The sequence below is a fragment of the Citrus sinensis genome, chromosome 5 (assembly GCF_022201045.2).
Source record: "Citrus sinensis cultivar Valencia sweet orange chromosome 5, DVS_A1.0, whole genome shotgun sequence".
NCBI lineage: Eukaryota > Viridiplantae > Streptophyta > Magnoliopsida > Sapindales > Rutaceae > Citrus > Citrus sinensis.
The window spans coordinates 18,624,103-18,641,005 of NC_068560.1; the positions used below are offsets into that span (position 1 = coordinate 18,624,103).

Here is a 16,903-nt window from a genome sequence, read left to right on the forward strand (position 1 = left end):
TGCAAAAAGATGAGTCATTAAATTTGATTTGATTCTAATGAAATTACATCTATGTGAACGAAAGTGAAGGGAAAAATAATAATAATAATAATAATAATCACCTTTTCATCGAAGAGAGGTTGTACTTGATGAGCCAGCAAGAAGTTCTCTTCTGATGTTAATTTTTTAGGTTCCTTGTTATCTGTTGTCACGTGCACTACAGAGTTGGATATGAATGTTTCCATATCAGGGCAATTCTCAATAGTTAGATTCTCCAACTCAGGCAGTTCAATTATATTCCCAGTGAAGTTGCAAAATCTTTTGAGTTTTGGAAGATCAATGAGCCTTAGGCTAAAAAGCCTAGGAAACAGGGGGCCGATATGTTCTTCCTTAGGACTTAGCTCTTCCAAATGAAGCACCTCTTCTAGTGAATCACAATTCCTCACTTCTAGGTACCTTAAATTGTTCAAGCACCGTAGCAGATTGGCAGGAATAGCACTCGACATATTCGTGCAGTCATCCACCACCAGCTTAAATAAATTGTTGAAGAAGCTGACAGGCAGTGCTTGGCCATGCCATATTTCTCTCAAGCGTGGAAAATGTGAGAGTTGCAAATGCTCTATGTCACGGAATCCAATCTGCATAAACCAAAACAATTGCACTGGATATATATAAATTTCTTTTTTTGAAAGGCATTAGATATATATATATATATATATACACACACACACACACATTAAACTTACATGTTTTGTGTTTTAACTTCTAAAACTACATATACAAGGTAGGTGTATATGTTTAAATGTGCAAGCGTAGGGGAGATGCATGAACAATTTGGGTGAATCGATTAACACAGACCATCTTTTTGTAACATATTTTTAAATGTGCAAGTGCGGGGGAGATGCATGAGCAATTTGGATGAATCGATGAGCACATACCATTTCTTTGTAACACTTCTGTATAGTGGAATTAAGATTGCCTTCCCGATGGTACAATTCACTCTCTTCATTTTTACTAACTTGCACTTTGTACAGCTTTGGTGTGGACAAGATTCCCAGGGAAAAAGTCTTCATGTCTGGACAACGTGTCACAGAAACTCGTTCCAGTGATGGGAATTCAAGAGTATAATTCTCCAAACAAAAGCTGGTAAGCCTTGGTAAATAATCAAGTTCCAAAACTTTTAATTTGTTGAAAGCAATACGATTCTCTTTCACTTCTTCTCCAACATGGCCTACGATTTCTTCTATCTTATCGCACCGCGATACTTTCAGATTCACCAGACTACTAGGAATTCCAACCTGAAAATAAGCAAAAGTGTGTGTATATTAAAAAAGTAAAAATGTAAGAATATCATTCAACTAGGTTCAAAGTATGTTTAATCATACAATTATATGTTTTATAAACATAACAAACCATGAAATGTCTACTAGATAATTTTTTGTTAAACAAAAAAAGCAACAAGATAAATAAATAAATAAAAGCCAGATAAACAAAGATAATAAAAATGCATTTACACTATTTACTATTAGGAATGTAGAAAGAATTTAAGGCAATTTCTAAATATTTTAGACTTATTTTGCATCTTGATATCAGTTTTTAAGCATAAATTTGCAAATTTCAACTATTCCTTTTGGGGGAAAAAAAAAACTGAACCAAAATGCCGCTTTTTCCCTTTTCCCTGGTCCCTTTTTTTATGTATATTTAATTTTGGAAACAAAATTAAAGTGGATCTTTATTAAGTACTTCCAGACTCGAGGAAATTTCTTTACAATCAAGGATCAGTTGTAAATAATCATGAATTTGTGGTTAATTAATGGCATAACCAGTTCGTAACTAAACAAGAGATATTAATTAAATTTGAAGACTTTTCTTTTCTTTTTTTCTTTTTCCAATCGAAATGTGAAGAATTAAGGAAAAGATAAATATATAGATGAATTTGTGAACCTATAAGATGAGTGACTATCCTTTAATTTTTGAAAATCGTGCTTATTAAGATATGAGCAGAAACAATTAAATTGAATTATATTATGCTGTTGAATCGTGATTAAAAAAATTATATTGTTGATTCTAATGCTGGCGAACCTAAGAACTGGACTTAAAATGTAGATTTGAGAGTGGTGGTTCGAAGTACAATACTTGAAATAAATAATCAGTGGCTGAATATCATTTGTAAACCCAAAAATGGTTAAAATATTGTTGGATGTAATTTGAAAAAAAAAAAAAAAGATTCGAAATGAATACAGCAACCTTACCAATGGAGGAAAAATATTCATTAGATTATTGCACCCCCGTATCTCCAAATTCTTCAATTTGCTGAAAGACTCCGAAGCAAGCTGGTGGTGCCATATTTTTCTCAAATTATCCATCAACCTAATATGTAATACCTCCAACCTAGGAAGTCGTACCTGGAAGTTAAAGATTAAATAACTAATTAATCAATTAATGGCATAATCAATTGATAACTAAATTAGAGGCGGATATTAACTAAATTTGAAGACTCACAGAAAAGACAAATTAAACATTGTGACTAAATTAATTTTTTTATTAAAAAAAAAAAACCTTTGCGTCAAAGAGAGGAGGAGGTTGCATTTCAGAATGAATGGTGTCTTCTGGTGAGCTCGTAGAGATGAATCTTGACATACTACTGCATCTACAAATCTTGAGTATTTGCAAAGAAGGGAATTCAACAACTAAATCTGAATGAATATGTCCCGTATTGGCAAAGCTTGTTAGTTCTGGAAGCCAAGAGAGCTCGAAGGAGTGTAGTTTAGGAAAAACTTTTAATTCAATCAACTTTCCGTCATCTCTTTCTGACCAACCCGTGGTGTCGACTACCCCTTCCATTGACCGACAATGACTTATCTCAAGATGTTGGAGTTGCGAAAGACTATTAACCATAGAATACGAAAACAGATACTTCATACGATCACAACTTTCCACGGTCATTTTTGTTAAATTTTGACAACAGTACATTCCTTGATCATGATCGGCCCATAATTTTTTGATATTTATTAATAAGCTGAGATTCAATTCCTCTAAGCTCGGAAGAATAACCTGCAAAGAAAACCAGTACATTTTTGTTCCTTCAAGTACAACCGTCTAGTATAATATTCTTTTAATGATCGAGGATTAATCGTGATAATATATTAATCAATTAATTATTGAACAGAAAATTATCACCTTTGGAGCAGGATCATCATTAGCAATGATTTCGTTGAATCCCAAAGAAGTTGTTGGTTTCTCCGTGTCGGGTCCTATAAACAAACAAAAACAATATACATAATTAATCTTTGTTTTTTTTTTTTTGGTCCAAAATAATTGAGGCGAAGTCCATAATCCCACCAATACTTAACTTCAACACTTACCAAAAATCATTTCCAGATCATCGCAAAAAAACACTTTTGCCTTTTGAAGCTGCAGTAGGTTTCTGGCTATGGACAATGAGAAAAGATGCTTCAATTTGCCACAGCCGCGTACTTCTATAATCCTTAAGTTGCTGAAAAATTGATCTTCTGTGAGTTGGCTGTCACATATTGTCTCCAAATTGTTCAAATAGCTAAGAGACAATGACTCCAGCAAGGGGAAGACTTTGCGATGAACCCGTCCAACTGAACCGACAATATGCAAAATCTCAGAACAACTTTCTACACGGAGATGCTTCAATCGTGGAAAACCTTCCCCATCATCTAATTCATGAACAACTTTCTGAACACCCTTCAGTTTGTTTAGATGGATCTCTTCAGCTTGCTTCAGCAACATTTTCGTCCCATAATTCTCCAAAAGAGTGCTAACATTTTCTAGCCCTTGGAGCTCCACCAATCTTGATGTTTCAGAATTAACGCCCCACATGCGCCACGCTTCTCCTATACATATCCTGTATCTTTGCAATTCCATAGAGACCAAATCCTGCGGCAGAATTTGGGCATCCCGAACTTGTATCTCCAAAGTAGTTAGCTTTGACAGCCCCTTCAATTCAGCAAGACTGGCGTTACTTCCTCCTTCAACCTTATCCCACTGCGAAAAGCTGTCACCCATATATAGTTCTTCCAATTGAGAAAATTTTGATATGACATTTGGTGCTATCACTACAAGGCTTCTACAATTGCTCAAATCTAGCAATTGTAACCTCGTCAATTGTCCAATCTCAAGGGGCAACTGCTTAATGTCGGAACCTCGAAAGCTAAGAATCTCTAATTTCTTTAGCTGTCCAATTGCCGCTACATCTTCTAGTTGGCACCAGTCTAAACACAATGTTTGAAGGTTAATAAGGCGACCAAGTGATGAAGATAATGAAGAGAAATGAATTCCAATAAGACTTAAAACTTTGAGTTCTTCCGTCCCTTCAAAAAAGAGGTGTGAAATTTCCAAATAGCTATCACCATTTGCAAGCAACAGTAATAACTTGAGTTGGGGACATTCCAACCTTTCGGGAAGCTCTTCAATATCTCCGTAAGGTATAGAAATAGCAATTGCACCTTTCTGTATGATCTTCAAGTCGGTAACATTTGGGATATTAAACATGAGCTTCTCTGAGGCAATTGATACAGCAACAACATGAATGACGTCATGCATTTTAACTTTATCTTCAGCATCGCCGTCCAACAATAAGCATGAAGCTTTGAGATTGTCGATCAATGCATCCATTCTACTCCTTGCATTTTCCAATGTGTGAACATTTTTAAACAAACCCAAACCCATACCCTTACCATATCTCAACAAGGAAGCAACTTGTATAGGAGTACCTTCACCAAATAGAGTACAAAGAAGGAACAAAGATTTTGCTTCATCACTTTCCAAGAAGTCGTAACTCAATTTTATGGAAGAATACACATCTGCATCCATACCATGAATTTCTCTTAGATTGGAACTTCTTAGCTGATTCAACGCATCCTTCCAAATGGCAGGACTCTTATTTTTCAGAGCACTTGCAACTGTTCTCAGTGCAACAGGCAATCCTCCGCATTTTTCAACGATCTCATCTGCAGTGGGTTGAAAAACAGATATTTTAGTTGAATCACCCACTATCTTCTCAAATAACTGCAATGCTTCATCTTTGGATAAAGCATCGATATAGAAATTTTTCTGAGAATTCATATCATTGCACAATAAATTTCGACTTCGAGACGTCAATATTATTGTGCGTCTACTCCGATCGTCCTCTCTATCTTTCTCATCAACATCCCCATAAGGAATTCCAACTTTATCGAACTCAAGTTTTGTCCAAATATTATCCAGTATAATGAGGAGCCGCTTCTCTTGCTTCAACCTTTGACATAGTCGAGAAGCTCTTTGAAATTCATTCTCATTCGAGCCAAATTCCATGCCTAAATCAAAAGCAAGTTTGTCTTGAATTTTATGATGATCTTGGGTCTGTGTTATCTCAGCCATAACGAACTTATCGAACAACTTATCTTCCATCACTTGGTTTGCAACTTGTTTGACCAGCGTGGTTTTGCCCACGCCGCCCATCCCACAGACCCCAATTATGTTGACCTTGTCATCCTTCACCGCCTCCACAACATCTTGAAATACTTTCATTCTTGAATCAAACGCCTCGAAATCTTTCGCTTGCATACGTTCCGCCCGCTTTGGAGCAGGACGGTAGGAAACACTAGAGAAGTTGCCTCTTTCCACGAGACTAGCGGCAGCTTCTGCGGCCTTTGCTGCTTGTTTACTAAGCTTATAACGACAAATCAAGTTGGGGCACAATCCTTTGAAGCAGGACTTCTTGGCTCCATCTTCATCATCGATGATGGGTTTTACAACTTCTTCGCTGAATGCATCAACTTTATTTAGCCATTTTGTGACATCGTTATAAATCACATCCCCCTGTCGTCTAGCATGATCAACTGGTTGTTGCACCCTTTCTTTTATATCTCCCAGCTTTTCCATTTGTTCTTTTAGGCCATCTATGTAGCTCTGGTACTTGAAAACATAAGAGATCTGCCGTATAATCGGTTTGAAAAGTGACTTTGCACCTTCTGATACGATGCTGGAAAAAGCTTCGAAAGCCACTTCTGAAGCCATTGCCTAGCCTGTTGCATATATATATATATATATATTAGCCGATGGAAAAATTGGATTCAAATAAATTAAAGTGATCTAGAGGGAAGGACAAAGAAAGAAGTGACAACGAATAACTTTTTAAACAAAGGTTTCAAGAGCCTGAATCGAAAACCAACAATTTGAAAAAAAAAAGAAGAATTAGAAGATGGATGCAAATTGACCATTGCTAATACTACATGAGAACACAGAAGTTAACAATGAACAGTTACTTAAGAAAATTAAATGACAAGATTAAAACAAACAAGCGCTATTTTTTCTTGGACAAATGTACCTGTTTAATTATTAAAGAGTTAATGAGCTTCACTATTGGCCTTGAATGTATAAGAATGAGCAAAAGATCAATGTCAACTGCAGAGGAATGTCAGTAAAGGTTTCATGAGAGTGAGTAATACAAATGAATTGTAAAAGAACAAGACTTAAGCATGCACCCGTTTTGTTTTATTGCATAAACATAACATGTAGTCAATTTTAAGAGAGCATAATAATAACCATTTAATGCATACATTTAGAATTAGCTTTTTTTTTGTAATTCTTTATTTAAATATAAACGTCAATGGAAAATTATAAAAATTTGAATATAAAATTTTAAATCACCAGACAAAAAAAAAAGCAGGGGAACGGAAATAGAGGAATCTTGTTTTACCTTTTTTTTTCCCCTTTAACTCTTGTTCTTATATAAATAATCTTGTTTTGATGATTGTGACTCGTGACGGCGGGAAGATTTCCAATGGAAACAACTCAATTTCGGAAGATAAGCTTAATTCTGCAAGTGATGAATTTGTTCAATTGACTCTGTACTTGAACTCGTTGGATTGGTTGATTGATGATTGACTAAATTTGAATTAAGTTTAATAGCTTAGCTATCATGTACTCCTTAAAGGCAAACGTAAATCTTTTTTAGATTTGACTGAATTTGGGAACCTGTTGGATTGATTGTTTTTAGATCATTAATATCAGATACTACAAACGTAAATATTTTCTTGTGGTTGAGTCCTATTCAAATCACACAAAATTGCACGACCAAATATTAAGAGAACGTAATAATAATCACTCAGTGCGTAAGGGTAAATTTAGAATTACGTATTCTTTTTTATTTAATAAAATCCCAGCGAGAAAATCATAAAATTTAGATATAAAATTTTCAATCACCAAACAAAAAACAGGGGGAATGAAAACACAGGAAACTTGTTTTACCTTTTTTTCATCTAACTCTTGTTCTTATATAATATTTTCCCTAGTGTTTCAGGCAAGCAAAAAAAAAAAAAATCAATAAAGAGCAAGTTGCTCAAATTGATTTATCTTGTTTTTCAGGCAATCTTGTGATATGATGATAATGCTTATGAATGCTAGAAAAACTTCTAATGCAAACAACTCTATTTGGGATGATAAGCTTAATTTCACAAGTGATAAATATAAATAACTTTTTGTGGTTAATTCAATTTGTAATTACCCTTAGCCCTATTCTAAAATTTGTTGGCTGCTTCAGAAAAAAAAAAAAAAATTTCACTCATCTTTAATCTTCAAGTAAAAAACAAATCTAATAAAATGACAAACAAACAAACAAATAAAAGACAGCAAACAAACAACATTTAGCCAACTGATATTTAAACAGGGATTAGAGTTTTTGCTATTAACTGAAAGGTTTCAAGGGTCTGAATAAAATCCCAGACTTTTTTTTAAAACTTTTTTTTTTAATTAACCAAAGCCATATAATAAGATCACAGACTTTAACAATGAACAATAATTTGAAACTCAAGCAAAACCAATGACAAGATTAAAACAAACCAGAGAATTTTTTTCTTGGAAAGTAGATGAAAAGCAAGTAAGAACTGCTATTAAAGGATATTATTAAAGGATTTAGAACATGTATACCTCTTTATTTATATGGGATCAGAGAGTCGATGACCTTCTCTATTCGCTTCGGATATTAAGTAAGAACTGCTATCAAAAGAATGAATTGATGAGTAATAACAATGAATTGCAAAAGAGGAAGACTTAATCACGTACCCCTATTATACCCGATTTTTAAGATTTAATTTTGAAGTCCAGAATCAAGACAAAAGACGAAGCCTTAACAAATATGCAGTGAGAATAGTTAAGTTGAAGAAAGCACTAGTTTATGGCTCTGTGTTTCATATGCCGTATTGAAATAATTAAGTTGAAGTTTTCAACGAATAAATACCTGTTGTGCTGGAATAATTTTAGAAGAATATTGGCTTATAGAGCATATTAGTAGGGATCAGATTTGTAAGATGCCTGATAAAAGATAAAGCGAATGCTTGAATGAAGAATGGCATTTAATAATTATAGAAGAATATTGGCTTATAGAGCATTTTAGTAGGGATAAGATTTGTGGACAGAATAAATGAAATAATAAAAAGCATAACTGATCAAGTCATTATTGATCTTACTTTGATTATTACATTAGTTTCTTTCTAAAAATGTCATTCTTCATTCAAGCTTTCGCTTTATCTTTTATCAGGCATCCTACAAATCTTATCCCTAGTAATATGCTCTATAAGCCAATATTCTTCTAAAATTATTAAATGCCATTCTTCATTCAAGCTTTCTTGGACATTATTTACAAATTGTTCTTGTATTTGACAGAAAAATGACAACTCCTCATCATACAAAACTGCATGAACAAATCTTCAATTTAATTATGATAAAATGAGAAATTCCATTAATAGATAATGTTGTATGTTAATGTAAGGGATTTGACCAGATGATTATATAATTTACTAAACACTTTAAGAAGAACAAGAATTAATGAGTTAAAAATAAAGTAGATTCAAAGAATGTTATTTGCAATCACCAAACCGAAGAACAGGGGAATGATAACAGAGGACGGTTGCTGCAACATTATGAAGTCAAAATTAAGAAAGGCATTTTTTTCTTTTTTTTTTTACATTATTCTATTTAATCTTACATAAGGCGCACACTACGAATCTAAATTAAATTCATAATTAAGAATAAACGATAAACCCTAACAATCATCTAGCAAGTGCCGTGTAGACTGCATCAAAAATTTAGATTTAGATTTTTACAATCACCAAATGGAAAAACAGGGGACTGAAAACAAAGAAGCCCTGTTTGCAGAAACAGGAGAGTTTCCGGGTTTCTGGAAACAAACTCAGAAACGAATGAACTGGCTGCCGGCAGTACTTTCTAGATAAATCTCTTGGTGTATATAAGCTTTCATGATCTGGTTTTAGTCTGGTTAGGTTCAGCCACTGTGACTGTTAGGGATTCTCGTAAACTGAATTTAAAGTTGCGGCTTAAAGTGTTTACCAACTTAAAACCAGAGCTATAAAGTGTTTGATGAATTATTTTTTAATTTAAAAAAATAAAAAACTGATTTAGCGGGATAAAATAATGCTCCATTCTGTTTAGTATGTGAAGTCCAGAGTATTACAAAGAGATAACTGAATCTTCAATGTAGTAAAATAATGATCAACCTCAGAGGATACATAAAAAGCTCATTTATCACAACCATATCCTAGTGCATCATAAACTTGATTATTTAATTTTACTATTAGGAAACCTACTTATATAAGGCGCACACTACAAATTCTAAATTAAATTTCTAACTAAGAATAAAAGGTAAACCCTAGCAATTTTCCACCAGGTGCCGTGTAACCTGCATCATAAATTTTGATTTAAATCTTTGTAATCACCGAACAGAAAAACCGGGGAATGAAAACAGAGGAGCCCTATTTTTCCATTTTTTTAACCCTTAACTCTTGTTCTTCTAATTATATTTTTGCTTGGAATTTCAGGCAAACGAAAAAAAAAAGTGACAACTATTTAGAGAGAGCAGGTGGATGATAGCAAAAATATTTTTAATTAATATGCATGATTAACTCTTGTTCTTCTAATGTAGTGGCTTGATTAATATTTTTATTCAAGCCACTACATTATTGGTAGTCTCTGTGGGCTCATTTCGTCTCCAGACCTGATATTGTATATCTCTTTTTGAATATGTTTTAATTAATATGCATGCTGCTGAATAAAGATGAATACTTCCAAATTTTTGTTGCTATTATTAATATATGCTATTATTAATAGAAATTATTAAAGGATTAGAGATTATATATGCTATTATTAATAGAAATTATTAAAGGATTTAGAACAAGTTCGCCTCTTTAATTATCTGGGATGATGAGTTTTTTTTTTTTTTACCTTGAATATATAATAACAATTTTAGTGAGCAAAAGATCACTGGTAACTGCAGAGGAATGTGTGAATTAAGAGCTTATTAGAGTAAGCAATACAAATGAATTTTCATATTATGTACTTGGTCACTGTTGTCCTACTGACGCACGTATTTTTTTCATGAATAATTGCCAGATCAGAAAAGAATAAATTCGGTTGATTGAAAGATGGCTGAAGTAAGTAAAACAATCTTCATATCGAACATGATTCCAATTAAATTAAGCTTTTTGTAAGATGACTAATAAAAGATAAAAGTAGAAGCTTTGATGAATGAACGAGGACCAAAACTTTTGTAAAAGCGGATGCCGATAAAATAAACAAAAGGCTCTTTAAAAAGAAACTAAAGTGCGATCATCAAAGTAAGATCAATAATGATGCTTCGCTATTACAAGGTCCGCATGGACATTATTGAGTTCTGCTATTTGAACTACGCGAAGACAAAACAAAGACAGAAAAATTGACACTGTTACTTCAACGACTGTTTATTACTTTTTGAATTTAAAAAATAAAATAATCAAAAGAAAAAGGAAAAGGAAAAGTAACGAAAAAAAAGAAATAAAATAATCAAAAGAAAAAAAAGTAAAGAAAAAAAAAGATTACTTTTTGAGTTAATCTTTCTCCATCTCTCATCTCTGCTATCTGCGTTCACGCACAAAGAAAAAACTCTTCATCTCACCATTTTCGTCTCTTTGCATCTCACCAGTTCCGCATCTCAGTTACCATAAGGAAGAAGTTAGATCTAGATCTATAAACAGAGATTTTGATAAAATTAGTACTGATTAATTAGTAAGTTAGTGACTCTCACTATATTCAAATAAAATTTTTATTGTGTTCTATATATTTAAATGATTAGAATATTTAATTTAAATTGTAAAAATTCGTAAATTTTTATTTTTTATATATTTAAATTGTTATAAATTGTTATGATTTTTTTAATTTAAATAGTTGTTAAATAATGGAATAGATTATAATAATTTCTGAATGTGTTTTATGAACTTTAAATTTTTAAAATTATGTTAGATTTGACTTTAAATCTTTGAAATTATAGTGATGGAATAATATTTTGTGTTAAATTAAATTTTTAATTTTTGAAATTATGTTAGATTTGTTTAATTTTGTCCGCTTGCAATTTATTTGTTCACGCTATCATGAAGTGATATTATATAGGCATCGATGGTTTTTTAATTATTACAAAATATTATTTTTTAATTATTTAACAAAAATTTATACAAAATATTAATTTTGTATGACTGAGAGATACAGAGGGTTAAACAGGACGAGTAGAGAAAGGAACGAATGAAAAATAAGTGGAATGAACAAAGTAATTAACGAGAATGAATAGAGGGGACAAAGTGGAGAACGAGTAGTTGAGGATGAGAATAAGTGGATCAGATTTTAAATAATAAAGATATTTAAAAAATTTTCATTTTTTATTATAATATTTGTTGTCGGTCCCACAAAAAAATTGGATGAGAGCAGGCGTGAAAGAGCATTTTTTTTCATTTTTATTCTTTATTTTAATAATTGTTATCGGTCCCACAAAAAAAGAAAATTGAATGAGGAAAGGCGTGAAACGGCAGCCAATTTCTGTCGTCCCATCGTCGTGCTTTCGTCTATTTACCATTTCTCGACATTATTTACAAATTGTTCTTATGTTTCACAGAAAAATGAAACACTGTTCATCATACAAAATTGCATGACCGAATCTTCAATTTTTATAATTATAAAATAATGGATTATGTGTATGTTAATGTTACGGATATGATCAGATCATCATATAAGTTACTAGACGCATTAACAAGAACAAGATCTAATGAGCTAAAAGTTTTTTAAAAAAAATTAAATAAATAAAGAGTAAAAGTAAAAAAAAAATGTTATTTGCAATCACCAAAATGAAAACAGAGGAGCCCTGTTTTTCCTCTCGTTTCTCTTTCTCTCATTAGTTGGAAAGTGTCGCCTAAAACACTTCCTCTGCTAGGTGGAATTGTTGGCTTGAAGAGAAGAGTTCTTGTTACAAGCACAAATTTTATCTGTACATTATTTCCTTTTAAATGCACCATTGTTGCACAGATTTGAACCCTATGATCATTAGTTTTTTGTTTTGATTTGGCTAGTTCGTGATGACAAATAAATTATTTTCATCACATTTTGGTAAAAAGTTGCCCTCTTTGTTACTTCCACAGCTATTTAGTTTAATATTTTGTAATAAGATCACAAAGTGCATGGGAACTATTGTTCGGGTACTTTAGCCTAAAATGAAGATCTATTAAAAATTTCCCTGATGTCATGATATAAAACAATAAAAGGTACCAACTTCAGCTTAAATTCATATAAAATTAAACCTTACCACATACTGTATTGAAACAAATTACTCATCTTTATTGGTAACATCATCACCTTCATAAAATATATGGTATCGTACAAAGTTCTTGCGCTGGGTTCGGGCATCTAACAACGAGGATACAGCAACCTATTCGCTAGGTTAGAGACCAAAGAGCCAACAGCAAAATGTGCACGACGCATGTCACTATCATGAAAACAACATTCTTTTTTCTTTTTTTTTCTCTCAATAATTTCAGATATAATATTTTAACTAAGTTTGTAACACTGTTGATTGAAATTATCAAGTACGAATGTCTGTAGATTTTAACATGCGCACTCATAATTATTATTGTGCAGTTTTAGACTTGGTTGAGTATTGAGGTGCTAAAACTTTTGCCGTAAGAAAAAAAAAATTTAAGTATAAAATAAAAGTTAATAGTATATAATAAATATAGTTTTTTTAATAATAATTTTGATAAAATTAGTAAAGATATAATAAATTTTTTATCATGTAAGTGTAAAATCAAATCATCTTAACTTCTAAACTACAACAGCTATAACATTTTAACTGTTCAATCTCAATCCCAAATAGACCCTTAATTTATAATTAGATTGTCACTAAAAGATTTTAAGTATGTATTTTAATAATCTAACAGATAATATTTACTTTATTTTTATCTTTCGTTATTAAATACAAAAACACTAATAGACAAAAAAAAATGACTTAACTCTTTTTATATTTTTAATTTTTATTTATTTCCTTTTATTGCTTTCCTAGCAATGTTCATCTTTTTACTCTACAACATCCATAACCTTAACTTTGGAAATAAAAGAGAATATGCGAAAGTATAGGTAGGAAAAAGACTTCATTGAAATCAAACGAATTGGGCAACATTAGATTCTTCTTTAAAATTCTCATGAGATATTAATTAGTATTGTCGTTGCTGCCTGCCTACTTCTAACCTCAACCGATATCTGATCAAAGCTTGATTTGGTCAATCTAAATAATTATAATCGATGATTGGATATTGTTGAAGGGCGGCCCTAAGATGAGAGAGGGGAATGCGTGTGCAAGCCACATGTGTGAAGAAAAAGAAAAAGGCAAGAGGGAAGATGACGACGATTAAAATCCTGTTTGATTTCTTTTTCTGATAATTTTAGTTAACCTGCTGTTGTTAGTTCCAAAATTTTAGTTAGCAACAAAATGACATATTTTTGTGTTTAATAAGGAAAAAGCAAATAATAGATTTTCTATAGGATTCTTAAAATGGATTAGATTAGAGTATGGAGAGAAATATATTTGAGAATATTAGTGTTGAGTTATTCAAATGTTTTTAATAGTAAAATCAATTAAGACTATTTTAGTAATATATATTTTTTATTGAAATTAGAGTGTTAAAAGTTAGTAATAAAAAATTCAATAATTTTTTATTGAATTTATATAACTCTGGATTCTTTTTTTTTTTTTTTTTCCAACACTGATATGGTTCTGTTCTGTGTATTTATATACAATTTAATGTTTACATACAAGTTAAATTAGATCAATTTAATGCTTAGTGCATTTTATGGTTTGAAGATTAAGTCATGTTTATTTGATGGCATCGATTCCATCGTTGAGGATTGGATTGTTGATCAAGTGCACATAGTAAGCTCTTCTTATTTTATCTCAATTTTAATTTTCTTTTATTATCTGCCTCTACCTGAAAATGGACTTGTTTTACTAGTAAGCATAGACCTTGTTTATTTAATTGATATTTTAATTTTATGTATAAGAATGGAGGTTTATTTTGGAAAAAAAAAGAAATAAAAAAATACTCTGTTGAAGCTAATTAGTACTGAATTTTTTTTGGTGGTGCGACCAGAGGTGGAAACAGGGTATGAAAATGTGTTACTGGTGAGGTTGCTGCTTAAGATGAGAATGCATTCTTTTCAAAAATCCTTGGTAGGTGTGATCTAATTATATTTGATGGAATATTAAATGGCTAAAAATCTGTCATACGTTCAAACTTTGTTGTGTTTAGAAGAATGGTGTTGACTGTATATTTGTTTGGAAGAATGGTGTTGATTGTATATTCATTTGCTTAGCCTTTTGACAGATGTATTTGGAACTGACGATAAATGTGATTCAATTTACAAGGTTTTCGAGGGGCTCACCGTGGAAGGGATATTGAATGACTGGTCTAGGATAAAGCCTATGATTGTGAAAGATTGGAGTGAGAATATAGATGCTCGTTTTCATCTTTTTGGCAAGGTCAGCGATGAATGGATAGATAAGGATTTATTTGACTACTTGGACTGGTGCTAATAGGTATTTTAGGCAAGCTTTTTGAGATAACACTGAGCAAGTTATACTACTAGTTTGCACATGATGATCAAAACTCTCGAAAAGTAAAATAAAATAAATTATTAACTTTTACTTTCATCTTTTGCATAGCAATCAATGTGGTGCTTGTTCTGTGACAACTTTGATAATCTACTTAATTATTGGTTAGCATTTGGACCAAAAACATTCTTATGATTTACATGTTTTGTAGAAATGCATGAACCTTAAATGTGCTGATCAGGGAGTTTAATTATTGCACCTTGAAATTCATTTATTGTTAACTAATTGGCTTTCCTTTGCATAAAGCCGCTTATAAGGCTTGAGCGGACGTCTTTATGGGCATATTATTTGTATTTCTATATGGATGCCTTTATCATTTAATGTGCTGCTTGTATTTCTTTATGCATGCCTTTATCATTTAATGGCCAGCTCCCTCTCCTCTTTTGTAATTTGAATAGTAGTATGGGCCTCCATTTTACAAATCTTTAACATTTTTTGCTGTAAATTAATTTTTCTTTCAAATATTTTGGAGGTCATTGGAATTCCTGTAGGTCGATTTACCAGATTTTAGTATGTTTAAGGTTTTAATTTTGCTTAGACTTTAATTTTTCTGAAAGATTGTAGTATTGATCCTTAAAGAAAGATCATGCTACTTCAAATTATTTTGAAGTGTTGCTAGTTATAGCCTTACATATCAAATTCCATTTGTCTGGAAATTTATTGATAGCTGTGTCATATTTTATGACTCTACTTCTTAGTTATGTAAGTTCATTATGTTTAGGTCAGAGGCAGTCAGCTGTGGGGAATCGATATATACACAGATGACTTTGATCTTGTTAAGGAAGCTCATGCTGCAGCCAAAGGAGCAGCTCAGTCAGCACGTGTGAGTCAAAGCCAAAATCAGCAGAGTCTGTTAAGTAGCTTTGCCAGCTCAGCAAGTTTGTTGTAGCATGCTTTTCATTCTGTTTTGTAGTTAAGCTTGCTTAATTAGTTTTAGTTATCTTTAGCTTAGCTGAGTATATAAACTGATGTTAATTCCATTTGATTGTAATTTTCGAGAATAGAATAAGATAAAGCTTCAGAGTATTTTTCTTTCATTTTCTAAGTTCCCAAACACATTTTACAGTTGCAAATTTAACTTTCAAACATGGTATCAGAGCCAAACAGAGCAAGCTCTAGTAATCAACAAATGAATTCCAGAAACGTAACATCAGCAAATATAAGTCAGATTAATTTCTCTTTTAACACTCCGATCAAGTTAGATAGATCCAATTATCTGCTCTGGCGGTCACAAGTTCTGGCATCGATCAGAGGAAATCGATTGGAAGGCTTCATAGATGGAACCAAACCAGCACCAGAGGAAAAATTATTACTAGCTAGAGCTGATGGATCTGCTCAAGAAATTGATAATCCAGAATATCAAAATTGGAGATCACATGACCAAACCTTGCTTGGATGGCTGTTATCTGCAATTAATGAAGGTAATCTTAGTCTTGTTGTTAATTGTGTAAGCTCGTTTGATGCATGGAGAACCTTAGAGAAGAAATTTGGAGTTCAATCTGAGGCTAGAGTACTACAACTTAGATATGAATTAAATACAATAAAGAAGGAGGCATTAAGCATTGAAGATTACTGCATCAAGATGAAATCTATAGCTGATAAGCTTTCTAGTGCTGGCAGTCCTATAACAGAGAAAGATCTGATGTTAACAATATTAAATGGATTAGGATCAGGCTATCGTGATATAGCAACTTTCATAACTGGTTCTAAGATGGAGTTTGATGATGCTTATGCATTGTTGTTAACACATGAAACCAGACTTGAACAAGACCAGGATGATAAGAATATGTTTAATGCAAACTATGCCTATGCTAATACATGTTATCCTAGAGCTTTCTATGGTCAAGCCAGAGGTAATTTCAGAAGAGGTGGATATGTTGATGGTGGTTTTGGTAATATTAGTAGTAGATCTCATGGATTTGGAAGAGGAAATTTTGG

General features: G+C 32.1%; 3 protein-coding genes across 17 annotated transcripts in view; 2 read left to right on the plus strand and 1 right to left on the minus strand.

Moving 5' to 3' along the window:
• The window catches only part of LOC102611187 (disease resistance protein At4g27190-like), a 60,629-nt gene that overhangs the window by 24,488 nt on the left and 19,238 nt on the right, over nucleotides 1-16,903 (minus strand). The window contains exons 1-9 of one of the 14 annotated variants that reach the window (XM_052441583.1): nucleotides 8,228-8,508; nucleotides 7,918-7,983; nucleotides 6,317-6,393; nucleotides 3,345-6,014; nucleotides 3,160-3,233; nucleotides 2,539-3,033; nucleotides 2,232-2,384; nucleotides 918-1,277; nucleotides 170-617 (exon numbers count right to left, since the gene is read on the minus strand). The exons of 7 other annotated variants lie outside the window; for them this stretch is intronic. In XM_052441583.1, the coding sequence (XP_052297543.1) occupies nucleotides 170-617; nucleotides 918-1,277; nucleotides 2,232-2,384; nucleotides 2,539-3,033; nucleotides 3,160-3,233; nucleotides 3,345-6,006 (4,192 nt within the window). In that variant the 5' untranslated portion in view covers nucleotides 6,007-6,014; nucleotides 6,317-6,393; nucleotides 7,918-7,983; nucleotides 8,228-8,508. Of the gene's footprint in view, nucleotides 1-169; nucleotides 618-917; nucleotides 1,278-2,231; nucleotides 2,385-2,538; nucleotides 3,034-3,159; nucleotides 3,234-3,344; nucleotides 6,015-6,316; nucleotides 6,394-7,917; nucleotides 8,203-8,227; nucleotides 8,509-16,903 lie in introns of those variants that run through there. 6 more of the 14 variants (XM_052441590.1, XM_052441582.1, XM_052441585.1 and 3 more) reach the window with 6 other exon arrangements.
• Nucleotides 1-16,903, plus strand: part of LOC102620792 (protein ENHANCED DISEASE RESISTANCE 2-like) — a 98,437-nt gene that overhangs the window by 7,553 nt on the left and 73,981 nt on the right. The window lies entirely within an intron of this gene.
• Nucleotides 13,485-16,002, plus strand: LOC127902497 (uncharacterized). Of its 2 annotated transcripts, none has more exons than XM_052441701.1 (4): nucleotides 13,485-13,683; nucleotides 14,445-14,524; nucleotides 14,720-14,833; nucleotides 15,687-16,002. In XM_052441701.1, exons 1-4 carry the CDS (start codon nucleotides 13,632-13,634, stop codon nucleotides 15,852-15,854), a joined length of 414 nt encoding a protein of 137 aa, XP_052297661.1. In that variant the 5' UTR covers nucleotides 13,485-13,631; the 3' UTR covers nucleotides 15,855-16,002. The 2 variants fall into 2 exon arrangements, with proteins under 2 accessions (XP_052297661.1, XP_052297662.1); XM_052441702.1 differs by lacking the exon at nucleotides 13,485-13,683 and adding an exon at nucleotides 13,690-14,227.